This window comes from Mytilus galloprovincialis, unplaced genomic scaffold (genome assembly GCF_965363235.1).
Source record: "Mytilus galloprovincialis unplaced genomic scaffold, xbMytGall1.hap1.1 HAP1_SCAFFOLD_99, whole genome shotgun sequence".
NCBI lineage: Eukaryota > Metazoa > Mollusca > Bivalvia > Mytilida > Mytilidae > Mytilus > Mytilus galloprovincialis.
Window position 1 is genome coordinate 19,736 of NW_027468036.1, and position 20,365 is coordinate 40,100.

At 31.8% G+C, this 20,365-nt stretch overlaps 1 protein-coding gene and 1 long non-coding RNA gene across 2 annotated transcripts; both read left to right on the forward strand.

Moving 5' to 3' along the window:
* Window positions 1-11,397: 11,397 nt before the first annotated feature.
* Window positions 11,398-12,600, forward strand: LOC143060242 (uncharacterized). The gene is made up of 3 exons (XR_012973967.1): window positions 11,398-11,445; window positions 11,890-11,930; window positions 12,560-12,600. It is a non-coding gene; the product is annotated as an uncharacterized LOC143060242 (long non-coding RNA).
* A 2,254-nt stretch (window positions 12,601-14,854) lies between these two features.
* Window positions 14,855-19,783, forward strand: LOC143060243 (uncharacterized). The gene is made up of 5 exons (XM_076233559.1): window positions 14,855-14,926; window positions 15,886-15,923; window positions 16,192-16,287; window positions 17,802-17,841; window positions 18,396-19,783. The coding sequence occupies exons 1-5, from the start codon at window positions 14,890-14,892 to the stop codon at window positions 19,781-19,783; spliced, it is 1,599 nt and encodes a 532-aa protein (XP_076089674.1). The 5' UTR covers window positions 14,855-14,889.
* Window positions 19,784-20,365: the final 582 nt, after the last annotated feature.

The window sequence follows — 20,365 nt, forward strand, 5'->3', positions numbered from 1 at the left end:
TAAGAATGCAGTTATTGATTTATTTTGATACAAATTATTAACCGTCATTTGATTTCAGTACTTTTTGTACATCAAGATTGGCTGTTCTTCATCAAATATGCTTACTTTAAGGAAAAAGATACTAAATTTTTATACGCAGTGCCTAAAATGCAAATATTTCTTCATTTTACTGAAAATTATTGAACACCATTAAATTTTTGTACTTTTTATAGTTTAGAATAGTTTTTTTCATAAAATTAAAAGAATATCAGAAAAATCATACTAAAATTTTCTTCGCATTGTTTAAAATAACCAAAATTATTCTTCTTTTTATCAAAAATGATACTATTTTATTTAAAATCAGTTATTTTTACCATCTTGAGACAAGTCTTCTTATCAGAATTCAGATATAATGAGAATTAAAATACTTAAACTTTTATTTTTGTGGAATAAGAATACAGTTATTGATTTATTTTGATACAAATTATTAACCGTCATATGATTTCAGTACTTTTGTACATCAAGATTGGCTGTTCTTCGTCAAATATGCTTACTTTAAGGAAAAAGATGTTAAATCTTTGTATGCGTTGCCTTAAATGCAAATATTTCTTCATTTTAATGAAAATTATTGACCGCCATTAAATTTTTGTACTTTTTATAGTTTAGAATAGTTTTTTTCATAAAATTAAAAGAATATCAGAAAAATCATACTAAAATTTTCTTCGCATTGTTTAAAATAACCAAAATTATTCTTCTTTTTATCAAAAATGATACTATTTTATTTGAAATCAGTTATTTTTACCATCTTGAGACAAGTCTTCTAATCAGAATTGAGATATAATGAGAATTAAAATACTTAAACTTTTATTTTTGTGGAATAAGAATGCAGTTATTGATTTATTTTGATACAAATTATTAACCGTCATTTGATTTCAGTACTTTTTGTACATCAAGATTGGCTGTTCTTCATCAAATATGCTTACTTTAAGGAAAAAGATACTAAATTTTTATACGCAGTGCCTAAAATGCAAATATTTCTTCATTTTACTGAAAATTATTGAACACCATTAAATTTTTGTACTTTTTATAGTTTAGAATAGTTTTTTTCATAAAATTAAAAGAATATCAGAAAAATCATACTAAAATTTTCTTCGCATTGTTTAAAATAACCAAAATTATTCTTCTTTTTATCAAAAATGATACTATCTTATTTAAAATCAGTTATTTTATCATCTTGAGACAAGTCTTCTAATCAGAATTGAGATATAAGGAGAATTAAAATACTTAAACTTTTATTTTTGTGGAATAAGAATGCAGTTATTGATTTATTTTGATACAAATTATTAACCGTCATTTGATTTCAGTACTTTTTGTACATCAAGATTGGCTGTTCTTCATCAAATATGCTTACTTTAAGGAAAAAGATACTAAATTTTTATACGCAGTGCCAAAAATGCAAATATTTCTTCATTTTACTGAAAATTATTGAACACCATTAAATTTTTGTACTTTTTATAGTTTAGAATAGTTTTTTTCATAAAATTAAAAGAATATCAGAAAAATCATACTAAAATTTTCTTCGCATTGTTTAAAATAACCAAAATTATTCTTTTTATCAAAAATGATACTATTTTATTTAAAATCAGTTATTTTTACCATCTTGAGACAAGTCTTCTTATCAGAATTCAGATATAATGAGAATTAAAATACTTAAACTTTTATTTTTGTGGAATAAGAATACAGTTATTGATTTATTTTGATACAAATTATTAACCGTCATATGATTTCATTACTTTTGTACATCAAGATTGGCTGTTCTTCATCAAATATGCTTACTTTAAGGAAAAAGATGTTAAATCTTTGTATGCGTTGCCTTAAATGCAAATATTTCTTCATTTTAATGAAAATTATTGACCGCCATTAAATTTTGTACTTTTTATAGTTTAGAATAGTTTTTTTCATAAAATTAAAAGAATATCAGAAAAATCATACTAAAATTTTCTTCGCATTGTTTAAAATAACCAAAATTATTCTTCTTTTTATCAAAAATGATACTATTTTATTTAAAATCAGTTATTTTTACCATCTTGAGACAAGTCTTCTTATCAGAATTCAGATATAATGAGAATTAAAATACTTAAACTTTTATTTTTGTGGAATAAGAATACAGTTATTGATTTATTTTGATACAAATTATTAACCGTCATATGATTTCAGTACTTTTGTACATCAAGATTGGCTGTTCTTCATCAAATATGCTTACTTTAAGGAAAAAGATGTTAAATCTTTGTATGCGTTGCCTTAAATGCAAATATTTCTTCATTTTAATGAAAATTATTGACCGCCATTAAATGTTTGTACTTTTTATAGTTTAGAATAGTTTTTTTCATAAAATTAAAAGAATATCAGAAAAATTTTATTAAATTTTGTTCGCATTGTTTAAAATAACCAAAAGTATTCTTCTTTTTATTAAAAATGATACTATTTTATTTGAAATCAGTTATTTTACCATCTTGAGACAAGTCTGCTTATTAGAGTTGAGATATAATGAGACTTAAAATACTTAAACTTTTATTTTTGTGGAATAAGAATGCAGTTCTTGCTTTATTATAATATAAATTATTAACCGCCATATGATTTCATTACTTTTTGTTCATCTGGATTGGTTGTTCTTCATAAATTATGTTTACTTTAAGGAAAAAGATATTATTTTTTTGTACGCGTTGCCAAAAATGCAAATATTTCTTCTCATATTGGAAAATATTGTAATTTCAATTGCAATCAGTTATTATAAATGATTTTCGTAAGTATTTTGTAGAAAATGTGAATTATTCAAGAATAAATCTGCTTAAAATTATTTCTTTCTTTTTAAAGAATATATTTATGTTTACCACCATTAGATTTTTGTACTTTTTATTGTTTAGGAGTAGTTATTTTTTTATTAAGGTAAAAAAAGACTATCAGAAAAATATAATGTAATGCTGTTTGCATTGTTTAAAATTATTCATATTTCTTGTTAAAAAAACAGCATTTATTTATGTAATTTGTTATTTTAAAGGCTTCGATTGTGTCGAGATTATATAGAAAGTCCATGATTATGATAAGTTTTTTTTTAAAGAATTTTATGATGATAAGGATTAAAAAAATTAAAATATTGAAAAAAATAGACTACATTTTTCAATAACTGCTCCTTTCATTTTGTTTTTCCCGAGTATGTTTGGAAAATAATAAAATCAATTTCGCGATGTAGACACTCGCCGGGTTTGAACAAATATATAACCTAAATAAAACGAAAAAGACCATTATTTAATGATAATATTTTAATTTAGGTTTTATCTGTACAATTCTTTTCATTTCAATTCACAAAACTTTGCTAAATAATTAATAAACAAAATGTATCATTGAACGTTCGATTTTCAGGAGTCGCCATTTTAATTAAATTGAACGAAACTAAGATTCCGTAATTTGTATTAGTTTATCATGTGACGTATTAAAGTTCAATCCGTCATCAAGGTCGATCGGTACTATCCGTCCGATCAGTCCGATCAGTCAATTACTTTTACTATAAGTCTGACGGATTGCTGACGTGAGTTTGACGCGAACTTGACTGATCGGTGACTGATCGATGACCGCTGATTGATCGCTGAAATAGTAACGCCTAAGGTTGCAAGTACTGTACGGCAAACACTTCTAACACATCAATTTTTGTTCCATTACTTGAGATCACATATTTAGAATCCGGTAGATAATTGTCGTCCCGACTAAAATTGTCGTCCCGAAAAATTGATCTAATCCGCATCTTCGGGACGACGATTGATGCTTCCGCATCTTCGGGACGACGATTGATGCTTCCGCACGATAATTGTCACATATATAAAGGGACATTTCAAAAAAATATCAAGAAGAGGCTGTTCATACACTGTGAGAAGGTCAGTTTTTATATTTTCTTTCGTCCATTAATATTGGGGGTAACAAGGTCAATTTAATGTTTTCTTTCACATCGAGAGGGACAATTAACATTGCGTGCCTTATTTATAAACCACTTTTTATTTGTATTGTACATAGATCAATTGTCGTCTTAAACGATTGATTGTATAATTCCTTTCGTTCATTAATATGGGAGGTAAGGCAGTCAATTAAAAGAGTTAAGGTTTGGCAAACACTTCCAACACATCAGTTTTTGTTCCATTACTTGAGATCACATATTTAGCAACTGGAAGGACACTGTCGTCCAGACTGCAATTGTCGTCCCGAAAAATTGTCACATATATAAAGGAACATTTCAAAAAAATATCAGGAAGAGGCTTTGCATACACTGTGAGAAGGTCTGTTTTTATATTTACTTTCGTCCATTAATATTGGGGTTAACAAAGTGAATTTAATGTTTTCTGTCACTAGAGGGACAGTTGACATTGCGTGTCTTATTTATTAACTACTTTTAATTTTTATTGTACAAAGATCAATTGTCGTCTTAACAATAGTTTGTATAAATCCTTTCGTTCATAAATATTGAGGGGAACACAGTCAATTAAAAGTGATCAGGTACGGCAAACACTTCTAACACATCAATTTTTGTTCCATTACTTGAGATCACATATTTAGAATCCGATAGATAATTGTCGTCCCGACTAAAATTGTCGTCCCGAAAAATTGATCTAATCCGCATCTTCGGGACGACGATTGATGCTTCCGCATCTTCGGGACGACGATTGATGCTTCCGCACGATAATTGTCACACATATAAAGGGACATTTCAAAAAAATATCAGGAAGAGGCTTTGCATACACTGTGAGAAGGTCTGTTTTTATATTTACTTTCGTCCATTAATATTGGGGTTAACAAAGTGAATTTAATGTTTTCTTCTAACACTAGAGGGACAGTTGACATTGCGTGTCTTATTTATTAACTACTTTTAATTTTTATTGTACAAAGATCAATTGTCGTCTTAACAATAGTTTGTATAAATCCTTTCGTTCATACATATTGAGGGGAACACAGTCAATTAAAAGTGATCAGGTACGGCAAACACTTCTAACACATCATTTTTTGTTCCATTACTTGAGATCACATATTTAGAATCCGGTAGATAATTGTCGTCCCGACTGAAATTGTCGTCCCGAAAAATTTATCTAATCCGCATCTTCGGGACGACGATTGATGCTTCCGCAGCTTCGGGACGACGATTGATGCTTCCGCACGATAATTGTCACCTATATAAAGGGACATTTAAAAAAAATATCAAGAAGAGGCTGTTCATACACTGTGAGAAGATCAGTTTTTATATTTTCTTTCGTCCATTAATATTGGGGGTAACAAAGTCAATTTAATGTTTTCTTCCACAACGAGAGGGACAATTGACATTGCGTGTCTTATTTATTAACCTCTTTGTATTTGTATTGTACATAGATCAATTGTCGTCTTAAACGATTGATTGTATAAATCCTATCGTCCATTAATATTGGGGGTAACGCAGTCAATTAAAAGTGTTAAAATTTGGCAAACACTTCCAACACATCAGTTTTTGTTCCATTACTTGAGATCACATATTTAGCAACTGGGAGGACATTGTCGTTCCGACTGAAATTGTCGTCCCGAAAAATTGTCACATATATAAAGGAACATTTCAAAAAAATATCAGGAAGAGGCTTTGCATACACTGTGAGAAGGTCTGTTTTTATATTTACTTTCGTCCATTAATATTGGGGTTAACAAAGTGAATTTAATGTTTTCTGTCACTAGAGGGACAGTTGACATTGCGTGTCTTATTTATTAACTACTTTTAATTTTTATTGTACAAAGATCAATTGTCGTCTTAACAATAGTTTGTATAAATCCTTTCGTTCATAAATATTGAGGGGAACACAGTCAATTAAAAGTGATCAGGTACGGCAAACACTTCTAACACATCAATTTTTGTTCCATTACTTGAGATCACATATTTAGAATCCGGTAGATAATTGTCGTCCCGACTAAAATTGTCGTCCCGAAAAATTGATCTAATCCGCATCTTCGGGACGACGATTGATGCTTCCGCACGATAATTGTCACATATCTAAAGGGACATTTCAAAAAAATATCAGGAAGAGGCTTTGCATACACTGTGAGAAGGTCTGTTTTTATATTTACTTTCGTCCATTAATATTGGGGTTAACAAAGTGAATTTAATGTTTTCTTCTAACACTAGAGGGACAGTTGACATTGCGTGTCTTATTTATTAACTTCTTTTAATTTTTATTGTACAAAGATCAATTGTCGTCTTAACAATAGTTTGTATAAATCCTTTCGTTCATAAATATTGAGGGGAACACAGTCAATTAAAAGTGATCAGGTACGGCAAACACTTCTAACACATCAATTTTTGTTCCATTACTTGAGATCACATATTTAGAATCCGGTAGATAATTGTCGTCCCGACTAAAATTGTCGTCCCGAAAAGTTGATGTAATCCGCATCTTCGGGACAACGATTGATGCTTCCGCATCTTCGGGACGACGATTGATGCTTCCGCATCTTCGGGACGACGATTGATGCTTCCGCATCTTCGGGACGACGATTGATGCTTCCGCACGATAATTGTCACATATATAAAGGGACATTTCAAAAAAATATCAAGAAGAGGCTGTTCATACACTGTGAGAAGGTCAGTTTTTATATTTTCTTTCGTCCATTAATATTGGGGGTAACAAAGTCAATTTAATGTTTTCTTCCACAACGAGAGGGACAATTGACATTGCGTGTCTTATTTATAAACCTCTTTGTATTTGTATTGTACATAGATTAATTGTCGTCTTAAACGATTGATTGTATAAATCCTATCGTCCATTAATATTGGGGGTAACGCAGTCAATTAAAAGTGTTAAGATTTGGCAAACACTTCCAACACATCAGTTTTTGTTCCATTACTTGAGATCACATATTTAGCAACTGGGAGGACATTGTCGTCCCGACTGAAATTGTCGTCCCGACTGAAATTGTCGTCCCGACTGAAATTGTCGTCCCGAAAAATTGTCACAAATATAAAGGAACATTTAAAAAAAAATGTCAAGAAGAGGCTTTTTATACACTGTGAGAAGGTCTTTTTTTTTATTTGCTTTCGTCCATTATTATTGGGGTTAACAAAGTGAATTTAATGTTTTCTTCTAACACTGGAGGGGCAGTTGACATTCATGTCTTGTTTATTAACTATTTTTTTTATTTTTATTGTACATAAAACAATTGTCGTCTTAACGATTGTTTGTATAAATACTTTCGTCCACAAATATTGAGGGGAACACAGTTAATTTAAAGTGATAAGGTATGGCAAACACTTCCAACACATCAAGTTTTGTTCCATTACTTGAGATCACATATTTAGAATCCGGGAGATAATTGTTGTCCCGACTAAAATTGTCATCCCGAAAAGTTGATCAATCCGCATCTTCGGGACGACGATTGATGCTTCCGCAAGATAATTGTCACATATATAAAGGGACATTTCAAAAAAAATATCAAGAAGAGGCTGTTCATACACTGTGAGAAGGTCAGTTTTTATATTTTCTTTCGTCCATTAATATTGGGGGTTACAAAGTCAATTTAATGTTTTCTTCCACAACGAGAGGGACAATTGACATTGCGTGTCTTATTTATAAACTACTTTTTATTTGTATTGTATATAGATCAATTGTCGTCTGAAACGATTGATTGTATAAATCCTATCGTCCATTAATATTGGGGGTAACGCAGTCAATTAAAAGTGTTAAGGTTTGGCAAACACTTCCAACACATCAGTTTTTGTTCCATTACTTGAGATCACATATTTAGCAACTGGGAGGACACTGTCGTCCCGACTGAAATTGTCGTCCCGAAAAATTGTCACATATATAAAGGAACATTTCAAAAAAATATAAAGAAGAGGCTTTTCATACACTGTGAGAAGGTCTGTTTTTTTTATTTGTATTGTAAATAGACCAATTGTCGTCTTAAACGATTGATTGTATAAATCCTATCGTCCATTAATATTGGGGGTAACGCAGTCAATTAAAAGTGGTTAGGTTCGGCAAACACTTCCAACACATCAATTTTTGTTCCATTACTTGAGATCACATATTTAGCAACTGGGAGGACATTGTCGTCCCGACTGAAATTGTCGTCCCGAAGAATTGTAACATATATAAAGGAACATTTCAAAAAAATATCAAGAAGAGGCTTTTCATAAACTGTGAGAAGGTCTGTTTTTATATTTACTTTCGTCCATTCATATTGGGATTAACAAAGTGAATTTAATGTTTTCTTCTAACACTAGAGGGACAGTTGACATTGCGTGTCTTATTTATTAACTACTTTTTATTTTTATTGTACATAGATCAATTGTCGCCTTAACGATTGTTTGTATAAATCGTTATGTCCATAAATATTGAGGGGAACACAGTCAATTAAAAGTGATAAGGTTCGGAAAACACTTCCAACACATCAATTTTTGTTCCATTACTTGAGATCACATATTAGAATCCGGGAGATTATTGTCGTTCCGACTAAAATTGTCGTCCCGAAAAGTTGATCAATCCGCATCTTCGGGACGACGATTGATGCTTCCGCACGATAATTGTCACCTATATAAAGGGACATTTAAAAAAAAAATATCAAGAAGAGGCTGTTCATACACTGTGAGAAGGTCAGTTTTTATATTTTCTTTCGTCCATTAATATTGGGGGTAACAAAGTCAATTTAATGTTTTCTTCCACAACGAGAGGGACAATTGACAGTGCGTGTCTTATTTATAAACTACTTTTTATTTGTATTGTACATAGATCAATTGTCGTCTTTAACGATTGATTGTATAAATCCTATCGTCCATTAATATTGGGGGTAACGCAGTCAATTAAAAGTGTTAAGATTTGGCAAACACTTCCAACACATCAGTTTTTGTTCCATTACTTGGGATCACATATTTAGCAACTGGGAGGACATTGTCGTCCCGATAAATTATCACATATATAAAGGAACATTTCAAAAAAATATAAAGAAGAGGCTTTTCATACACTGTGAGAAGGTCTGTGTTTTTTTTTTATTTGTATTGTACATAGACCAATTGTCGTCTTAAACGATTGATTGTATAAATCCTATCGTCCATTAATATTGGGGGTAACGCAGTCAATTAAAAGTGGTAAGGTACGGCAAACACTTCCAACACATCAATTTTTGTATTATTAGTTGAGATCACATATTTAGCATCCGGGAGATAATTGTCGTCCCTACAAGTTGATCGATCCGCATATTCGGGACAACGATTGATGCTTCCGCACGAAAATTTTCACATATATAAAGAAACATTTCAAAAAAATATCAAGAAGAGGGTTTTCACATGAGAAGGTCAGTTTTTTAATTTACTTTTGTCCATTAATATTGGGGGTAACAAAGTCAATTTAGTATTTTCTTTCAACACTAGAGGGACAATTGACATTGCGTGTCTTATTTATAAACTACTTTTTATTTTTATTGTACATAGAACGATTGTCGTCTTAACGATTGATTGTAAAAATCCTTTTGTCCATAAATATGAAAAATCATATTGTCTGGGTTTTATATACCCATAAAAAGAAAAATATTTTGTATAATGGTATGGTGTCGTCGCCTGCATCGTCGTCTACGACATCTGCGTCGTCCGAAGACACATTTGGTGTCCAGACAATAACTATAGTTTAAGTGAATGGATCTCTATGAAATTTAATAAAAGGTTCAATACAACAAAAGGAAGGTTAGGATTTATTTTGGGGATGATGATCCCATCTGTTTTGGAATAAGGGGCCCAACAGGTGCACAAAAACCAGCATTTTTCTACTTTCAGTATATCAACTAGTGAATCAGAATTTCAATTGCTCCGAAATTTTACAACATTGTTTTTTTTTTCCCACAGATAGAAGGTTTTGATTGATTTTTGAGGTTATGGTTCTAACGGTTTAGGAATTATGGGCCAAAAAAGGGGCCCAAGTAAGCATGTGTGTAATTTCCAGTCAATAACTTGTGTTTTAGTGTATAAATATCTCTGAAATGATACCACAAGTATCCATACTACAAAGGAATGGTTATTTGGGATTAGGAATCAAATCAAGTAGCAACTAGGGGCAAAGAAGGGGGAAACAATGTTTTTTTTTTATTAAAGGACAATTTAGATAATTTAAAAGCAGTGTAACGGAGGTAAGCCAATTCCATGTCAAGAATACTGATATAAATATGTTTGATTAACTCCATTACACTAAAATAATGTATTAAGAAATGATGATTGTCTTGAGATGATTAGATGTAAAATTTATATTTAGACATGTTAGAAGTTACTTTTAATTTATATTAATTTTAACCGTGACTGTATGCCATTTCATATTTTAATATTTTATGATATATTAAAATTAGTATCCGGTAGTTTTTGTTGCAAACTCTTTTAACGGGAATACTAGTAAACAGCATAGTGTATTGCTTAAAAGCGAAAAAAAAAATGTTCATTAGACCACCTTTGTTCTGTGTCAAAAACCATTGCTGTGTCAACTATTTAATCGAAATCCAAATTGAGAGCTGTATCAAGCTTGAATGTTGTGTCCATACTTGCCCTAACTGTTCACGGTTTGACCTATGTGGTCGTAAAAGATGCGCCCTGTGGAGCATTTGGATTAGGTCGAAATTGCAAAAAAAAAAATAAACAAAATAACAGAATACTCTGAGACACCAACCAAATTATAATTTGACATAATCACGCAGTCAATTTGATAATATTCTGAAATAATACTATATGTTGTTTTTTTTATGTAGAATCTACAAGTTTGGTCAACGAATGGATATCATATATTATAAGGTAATGTATCAGAACACAGCAATTATTTTCTTAATTTCCAAAAGTAATTTCAAATGGAAGGCTATCAAATGTATCTAAGATTTTTATATTAGCAATGGCTTGCCATTTTATCTTTCAAACACACTTTTTGCACAGGATAAAGTTGTACCGGCTTCAAATATTGAAATGTTTCGTTAAAGTGATTCGATGACATAAGGCACTGAACGCATATGCAAAATTTAAAACCTTCTGTTTTGGTCTCTTGTGGTCAGTTGTCTCATTAACAATCGTACCACATCTTCTTTTTTATAACATAAATATAAATGAAAATGGCAGGTGGCACCACTACCAAATCCGGTTATTTGTTGGGCAATTGACAATATTTCATTCCCTAATCCCCTCAGCATATATCATGTGATACTGCAGAAATATGTGTGTCCTTATGACAATATGAACTAGAATGTTAAAGCAAAAGCAGTAATTTAAGCTAGGATCTTTCAAGAAAATTGGATACTGCTAGTTTTATTTGCTGTAAGATAAAATTAAGTAAACACTTTATTCATCTTAACTATTCCCAATCATTGATCATCTGACAACAAAGATTAATAATTTTTTGTAGGTAGAAGAGGTGCAGGACCTGATTGAAGAGGCAACTAAATTGTGGGGTATGTATTTCTCTAAACAAATCACTTCAGTTTGCATTGGATTAAAACGTTACTCTTAAATCAATGTTAATACATATGTACCCATTGGTCTACTCAAGTGTTTTTGTTTTAATCCTTGTCCATTCATTTGATTAATTTTCCTATTCAGCCACATAATTTCACACTGTTATTTAATAAATTAATAATTGTGTGAAAGGTTTTCCATTTGAGTAGGTTGCATGAGACTAAGCTGCTCAACATTAATTCAGTGGGTACACTTTTGCATAATGGACAAATAATTTGCTAAAATCGTTGATACAAGTAACTGAAAAATACCGTATGCAGCAATGAATGACGCACTTTACTTAAACATATACGATGATTTACTTTATATAAATTGACATAATTAACGTATAATATTTATAAGAATTATAAATTTATTTTTTTCTTTCTTTGTTACCATAGAACCAGGGAAGGCTTCGTATGTGCATATGATAGGATACAAGGTTAGTTGCAATATATACTATTAAAGTATAGATTACCATGTTTTCTACACATTGACATCGTGAAATATATAACATGAACCCCAATGTGAACTTTAAAAGCAGATGCGTGTAGTGAATGAGCTAATAAGTTCATGATTTGTTGAGTGGCTGGTATTTAAGGTAGAAAATGCGATCATCTGGTCACCACACGATTTGTAGGGTATCATTCCCTCCCATTGAGCAGTATTTACGCTCAACGAAAGTAAAGCTTGACAATTTCACCTCACATATTGTGACGTCACTGATATCCTCTCTTAAGGCATAGCGACGTCGCTGATAAGTTCTCCTCATGTTTCAAACCAGTGGTATGAGAATTTCGGAGTAACTGATCAGGGTGATATGCAATAAGCGAAGGAAGATAACACCGTTTATAATATTAATTACTCTATGTGATAAGGTTTCATTGATACTGTTATGATAGGCAGGTCTTATTTTACTTTGAAAAAAACAGTATAAATCATTCCCATTAAAATACATTAAACTACATAATTGTTAACAGTCGTTTCTTTAGCACCCCTTTTCAAAAGTTTGTCTATACATGTGTCGTTTTATAGGTAATTCAATAAACATTATCGGATTTTTTTCTTTAGATGGAAGAGGTGTATCAACTGATAATAGGACAGCAAAAAGAAGGTATTTATTTTACGCCTTACCATAGTAAATTGTGTTTGTTTGTATTATGTCAAGGACATGGAAAGTCAGTTTCAGTAGGACTTTAGTTTCTAGGACACAAATAATTGGAATGCTATAAATTTTAAAACGTATCATTTCTAATCTAGTTTATTTTAATTATTTAACTATGAATTACTGGTTTGCCCTAAGGGACGACATCAAAAGTTCAATGAAGGATAAAAAACTTAATTCACATAGTTTTTTCACTGACCCCCCACCCCCCTCTTAACTTAATTTGGGAAAAATTGATTGACCCATATGGATATATGTAAAAATCAATGTCGGATAACCAAATCTTGCAGCCGTTCAACCCCCCCACCCCCAAACTATTTGAATTAAGCTTTTTATCTTACATTGATCTTTTGATGTCGTCCCTAAAAGATAAAGAAAAATCAAGATGTGGAAGTTCTACTGACGCCAAGTTTCTGTTATCCATGCAGCATTTCACTATAACTTTAAATGAATAACCACTTTTGTTCTGGTCATTCACTTTTATCAGACAAATTCTAAAGCGCCCATCAGCGGCTTTGTTCCGCCACGAATTATCAGTTCACTAAGCATGAATGTGTCTGTTTGATTGCCGTACGAGTGAGAGGTTTAGTTACCTGTACAACAAGGCTGAATCCACCGTTTTCTACACATGGAAACGCCGGTACCAAGTCAAGCATACGACATCTGTTTTCTTTCGTTTAATGTGTTTGAGTTTTTATACGACCAAAAGATAATTGCGGTCGCATATCTCTGTGACGTCATCATCGTCGTCGTCCCGGACATTAACTTCAATTTAATTGTATTGATTTCTATTAAATTGTAACAAAATGTTCAATAGCACAAAAGGAAGGTTGGGATTGGTTTTGGATGACTGTCCCAACTATTTACGAATATGGGGCAAAAACTGGTCATTACAAATCGTTCTTCTAGTTGCATGACAATAACTTGTGTATGAGTATTTTTATTGCTCTGAAATTGCACTGCAAGGTTCGATACCACAAGAAGAAGGTTTTGATTTTTTAGGTAGATAATTGCCCAAACTGATAAGAAGTTAGGGGCCAAAACCAAGTACTTTACTAGTTTTCAAACACTAGTGTGTGTGCTAAGTGTATGGTTGTCTCTTAAATTATACCACATTGTACAAAAAGAACAATCTTCAAGTATTTTTTTTGGGGGGGAGGGGTCATCAAGATATAATAATTATCAATTAAACAAAAAATGGGAGCCACAATTCATTTTGATAATTCTTTGTAATAACTATATAGTCTGATCACAGATTTACCAGGTATTGCACAACACCACGGTGTATTGCACAACAGCTTCAATTGAATATAAATTCAATCAAATATCACATTCCAAGTTATTAACTACATTGAATCTGTGTCAAAAATCTATAATGTGTCAAATATTTAATTACAATCCAAATAAATTCAGACCTGTATCGAGCTTTAATATTGTGTCAATTTTTGTCCCATTTTGTTCAGAAAGAACTCTGCGGTCTGATCCAGATGCGCTCGTTGAAGCATATTTATTGAATTTCCATGTGATGAAGACTTCCCTATTTCAAATATAATTGTATTTTTTTCTACTTTATATTACGTTTTCTACACTTGATTTGTGTTGTATGTCATCGTTTATATTTTCAGTGTCCATGGAAACGTCACAGAAAGTAAGTTTTATATCTTTACAATCAAAAAGGTGGCTTAAACTTAATCCAAACTTATACTTCTACATTGTATCTTGATATATTGAAACTATGTATCATGAATACAAATGTGTCACATCATGATATGACTTTCTTTTCTTTAATAACTCTATACTCGAAATATTGAAAATAGATTTACAGACATTTTGAAATGTTTAGTAAAATATATCAATTTCTGAACATACACTGACATTTCTTATTCATTTTGTAATTAACTCTTTCAGAAAAAGCAAAGAATTGATAAGGTATTCTAGCGCTTTTGTTTGTTTTGGGAATATTGCAATTTTGAAAGTACAACTGATCCATTAAAAGGTTAACAGTTATCATATACCTGATGAAATGAATGTTTCATGGTTTTAAATATGTAATATATGTCATAAAATGTAAAATGAAAGTAAATGCAAAAGAAATATTCATCACTCACATCATCAATGTGGACATAAAAGTTGTGAACATCTTATATAGATACATGCATAATCAAAAACGACAAACATAATCGATGAAAACAAAGTGATTAACGTCTTTATTTTTCAGCTGTTGGAAAAAATACAAATGATTTCACTATTATATGCAAGTATGCAGAATGGAGGTAAGAAAGATATGATACAATATTTGTTTCTGCATATAGACATTCCACATATATCGAAAATATTTTTTTCAATATTTATGATAAGGAAATGTTAATAAAAGCAACAGTAGTACACCGATGTTCAATGGTCACAATTCAATTTAGCGAAAATAAATCCGGGTAAACAATTTAAAACGATCGAAACACATCAATCACAATATAAAATAAATGGACCAACAGCAACACTGAACTACCACATATGCAAACGGCAACATACATAGTAGCGGACTGTCTGATAAAAACAGTCATACTCCTGACTTGGTACAAGACATTTTGGAGAACAAATGTGTGTTCAACCAGCTGTAAAACATGTTAAACGATGTATATACGACTATTTTCCTCTCTTTGTCTACAGTTATATTCTGTATTGTGTATATATGAAAAAAGAATATGGAAAAATTAAGTATATTACGCTAGTTTCAATGTTTTTGGAAGTTGTTTATATAAGTCAAAAAATTAAACCCAACAGGGTTCTTCAACGGGATTTGAACTGACACCATTGATAAACCATGTACTCCATTGGTAAGCATCATGGTCAGCGCCCTAGACCACTTGATCACATCAGCTATACAAAAATACCGAAGACGAATCTAAAGATAGACATAAGAAATATGTTTTAAGCATGTGACGATGTTATATTATTGTTTATTAACAATTTATTTGTATTTGTCAGTAATTTAACTCATAAATATTTCTCTAAAGTTCTATTTTTACTTTTGAATAGATATATGCAACATTTCGCTAGTCGTCAACCTAGCTCCATCGTCCGTGTGCATCTATCCACTTGGAATCGGATGATGGAACTATTTTTAAAGTATTAACTAGCGTGTTAAAGTTGTATCCTTATACATTCGTATAACTTTCTGACTGATTTAGTTTATTATAAAGATATCCCTAAAACTAATTGAACTTTTTTTTAGAACTAGAAATTGATAAGATCAGAAGGATACATAGACATGTAAGTAGAAAAGTCTTTTTGGTTAAATCTATATAGCAAATATTCATTTAATTAATTTAATGTTATACCACAGAATAGTACTTCGTTTTCTTCATTTTGAACTCTGTAGTTTATCATTTTAGACAATTATATCTCTTACAAGGTGAAATAAACGAATAGGCAAACATTAGCAATGAACTGAAAGCAATCATTAATCTTCCTTATCTAAATACATACCTTGTTAACAATTTCGCACACATATAAAGTTATGCATTCTTTACATTTATAGGTTAAAGACATGATATCAACGTTAGTCGAAAAAATGATTGATAACATGTTAGAAGAAGAACATGAGCTAGAAGTAGAAGAACAGAGGAAAGGAGAGGTAAAAATTATTTTTGTGTATGTTTCTGATTGTTTATTGGAACTTTTTGAAATTTTGGATCCTCAATGCTCTTCAACTTTGTACTAGTTTGGGTTTATAAATATATTTGATTTGAGCGTCACTGATGAGTCTTATGTAGACGAAACGCGCGTCTGGCGTACTAAATTATAATCCTGGTACCTTTGATAGCTATTTACACCACTGGATCGATGCCACTTCTGGTGGACGTTTCGTCCCCGAGGGTATCACCAACCCAGTAGTCAACACTTCGGTGTTGACATGAATATCAATAATGTGGTCATTTTTATAAATTTCCTGTATAAAAAACTTTGAATTGTTTGAAAAACTAAGGATTTTCTTATCCCAAGCATAGATTACCTTAGCCGTATTTGGCACAACTTTTTGGAATTTTGGATCCTCAATGCTCTTCAACTTTGTACTAGTTTGGGTTTATAAATATTTTTGATTTGAGCGTCACTGATGAGTCTTATGTAGACGAAACGCGCGTCTGGCGTACTAAATTATAATCCTGGTACCTTTGATAGCTATTGATGGTTTCTAAACGTCACATTAGAACAAGAGGGCTATTTTTGGGCGATAAATATGTCTACCGCTTAAAAAGACCTCTGGATAATTTATAAACTCGGTCTGTTTCTGAAAGTAATTCTAACATCATTTTTCATTTTTTATCCCTGCATACCACCATTCCCTATCCGGAATTATAATTGTTTTGAACATGCTTTGAACGACAAAATTTCTTCCTATGTTACGTTTACATTTTCTTACGCCAAACATGCGAAACACTGAATGTGTTTTTTTTTATTTGATAGATGCTGTTTGTGCTTTTTTGTAAATGATTTTTTTGTTTGGAGATTGTAACACAGTGATGTGACCATATTTTGACTATTTTACCGATTGTGTCTGTTTTGTTCACGCATCGATGTGAAAATAACGGAATTTGATGCGACTGTCATACAAATGATAGTTTTAGCGCTATACAACCAGGTTCAATCAACCATTTAAAAATGCCCGTACCAAGTCAGGAGTATGACAGTTGTTGTCCATTCGTTTGATATGTTTTGTCGTTTCATTTTGCCGATTAGGCACTTTTCGTTTTGAATTTTCCTCTTTGCTTTTTGCATGTATCGATAGCATTATAGTTATACGACTTAATGTTTCTTTTCGTGATTTTACATTACTCGTCACAGTGTTGTATCAATTACAATTTGTACATTTGTACCTGCATTAAAAAAATGTATAATTCGCTCAAATTGAAGCATCCTCATTTGGAAACCTATACTTGAGAATAATAATATATGAGACTTTTTAATCATGCATGCAAGTTGTTAATCTACACAACTAGGTACAGTAACTGTGTTTATTCTCAAAGGACAAACTATTGTCGTCGTATGTTGAAATCATTTTTTAAACAACCTCTTATAAAGTGTTCCCTCGTCATCTTAACAAACGTCTACATAACAGGAATTATTCAAATTTTTTTTCTGGATTTTCAGACACAAGATGAACTAGATGAAAATGAGCCCAGTAATACAGGTAAACTTATGATTATTGCAGTAAAACTTCTTTTTTAGTAAAATCGTTGATTTCAATATTTCATCCTGAGCGAATAAATCTGAGAAAAAGAAATTATTTCGGTGACAATTATGGTACTGATAACAAGAGTTCATTCTACCACTTTTACTAGAAATTTGCGAGCTGATGCATAGATTGGTATAACACATCGGTTCAATGCCATCTTAAATTGTACCTGCTCAGATTCACAAGTTACACTGATTTTATTAGATCTTCCTGTCACATCCTTAACGAGTTAATAGTAATGAAATGTTTGTTTTGAAATGGTGTATGCTCAATCAAAATTGCACTTCAATATTATAACAGCAGTCGGTTTTTATCCAGACTTTTTCTGCATTATTTCACATGACATAATTCACAAGTTGTATTCTAGTGATCACTTAAAATATCTTTATGTTCTGCAAGTAAAATTGCAAGTGTTTTGTTTCCACTGCTTATATTGGTTATATATACTAGGAAAAGGAGAGTTTGTTTGGCGTTTTATTAATAACAGCTGATACTTTTTTTCCTTGTAGAGTCAGTCTTATATCAGTGTGCCGAGGAAAACACTGACAACTTCATGTCGGAATGGCAAAAAGCGAATCAGGAAGTGTCGCACTTATTGAATAGAAACAACGAAATAGTTGTAAGAGCGACAAAACTGCCCCAGTGCGACATTCCTTCAATGAATTTCCAGCCAGATATCGATGGAATAGTAGTCGAGTTGACAAGCTTTGCAGGAATAACATTTCCGTTGACACATATCTCAATACTAAGACATGAATTTAATAGTTTGGAAAGGATTTATCCCAAGTTGAAGAAACATTTAGATCTTCGTCACTATTCCGAACAAACACTGAGTGTCTTAGCACAGTGTAAGGGCACAGAAATATCTATTGAAGGTCCGTGGCATATATGGCTTGGTGTTGTACCGCTACCCGGCACAGTTTTTCAACAGATACGATTTTTAAATATGACAAAAGTGACTTACGATTATATCAAATCAGTCGGAACAACTCTGACATGTAAAGCAGCTGGTGCTGCACTGGGTGGTAGGGCACGAAACACTTTGATGAAGGTTGATTTGCACAGTGTAAAGCATTGGACAGTTATGCCGGACGAATGTATGGATGTTCTGAAGTTGCTACAGGTTGCAGTTGACGAGGTAACATTACCAGATGGTCTCATTCCTATAATATTTGCATTCAGATTTGGTGAACGAACAAAACATGATATTTCTCTTACCGGTTTTAATATGATAAGAAAGACGACAGTACATGTTGGTGTAACAATTTCAAGTAATGATTTGCAGTTATTGTGGGCCAGGCATGGAATTCAGCAAGTGACCGGGGACAGAGGTACAATGTATTCCTGCTGCTCATTTTCTGACATCGTGAATTTCCAGTCTAATACTGACGGCAGAAACATTGACGTTTCGGCTGATGTGCTTAACGTATGCACGATCCCCAACCAGGTTCAGTTTGTTCAGTTTTATGGGGATATTCCACATCGTCGTCCACACCTCAATGTTTACCATCCTGTGTCTGGAATAATTGTATGTGGAGATGTTATCAATAAAACAACACGTGATGCTATCGAGAGGGCTATTGACCCGTACATCTTCTCTTTCGACCAAAATGTTAATCTCCTCCGAGATCTTCGATGTAGGATGGAGTTTGTAGTTGAAGTGCCTCCAATACCCCATGTTATAGCTCCACATATGTACATTTCATTACCAAATATAGAAAGACTGTTACAAAAATACGATTTATTGGTACCATATGTAAATGCTGATGACTCGCTTTTGTCTGCTTTGAGATCAGTGGGCACACAAATGATAGAAAGACTTCGTAATTTGTATGATGAATATCAACTGACTGGAGACAGTACTGCTACATGGGAAGCATATTCTAGGTATGTATAATATTATCATTATTTGTGTACTATCTGATGTGAAAAACACCAATGTATTCTAAGATATGTAACTTGATTATGTTATGAAATGCGTTTAATATACTATTTATACCTGTATTGGCAATAGATTCATTAGGATCTGCGAAATTTTAGTGTGTATAACTCAAGACCTGGATGTATCTATTAAAAAGATAATCGAATGGCAAGTGTAGGTACCATTTATTCTAATATATATGTTTCCTGTTTTAATTCCATGAACATATGTAGTTTAATTTACACCTGTGTAAATCATTTTTGTTTCTGTAATGAAAAGAAAACCAATAGTATATGTCCAAATTAAGATATACAAACAGAACTCTATCTTCATTAAAACGGTCGAACAAGACACAATACAATTATTATTAATAGATTTCATCAATCCATGACAGAGTTCATTACGGATACTCATCTTTGTTTGTTCTACATGGAGCACCCTATGATTTATACTATTTCTACAGATCATGTCTGATGTGATATACCGGTAATACGAAAATTAATATGCGAAAAAAAAAGAAATGTTTCGCACTAAAATCAAAATGACACATTTTTCGAT

What these genes read in the sequence shown, in the direction of transcription:
- LOC143060243 (XM_076233559.1), top strand. Translation starts at nt 14,890, where the DNA reads ATGATTTCACTATTATATGCAAGTATGCAGAATGGAG. An exon ending in TCAGAAGGATACATAGACAT is followed by an intron (nt 15,924 to 16,191) that starts GTAAGTAGAAAA and finishes TTACATTTATAG; the next exon opens with GTTAAAGACATGATATCAAC. An exon ending in AAATGAGCCCAGTAATACAG is followed by an intron (nt 17,842 to 18,395) that starts GTAAACTTATGA and finishes TTTTCCTTGTAG; the next exon opens with AGTCAGTCTTATATCAGTGT.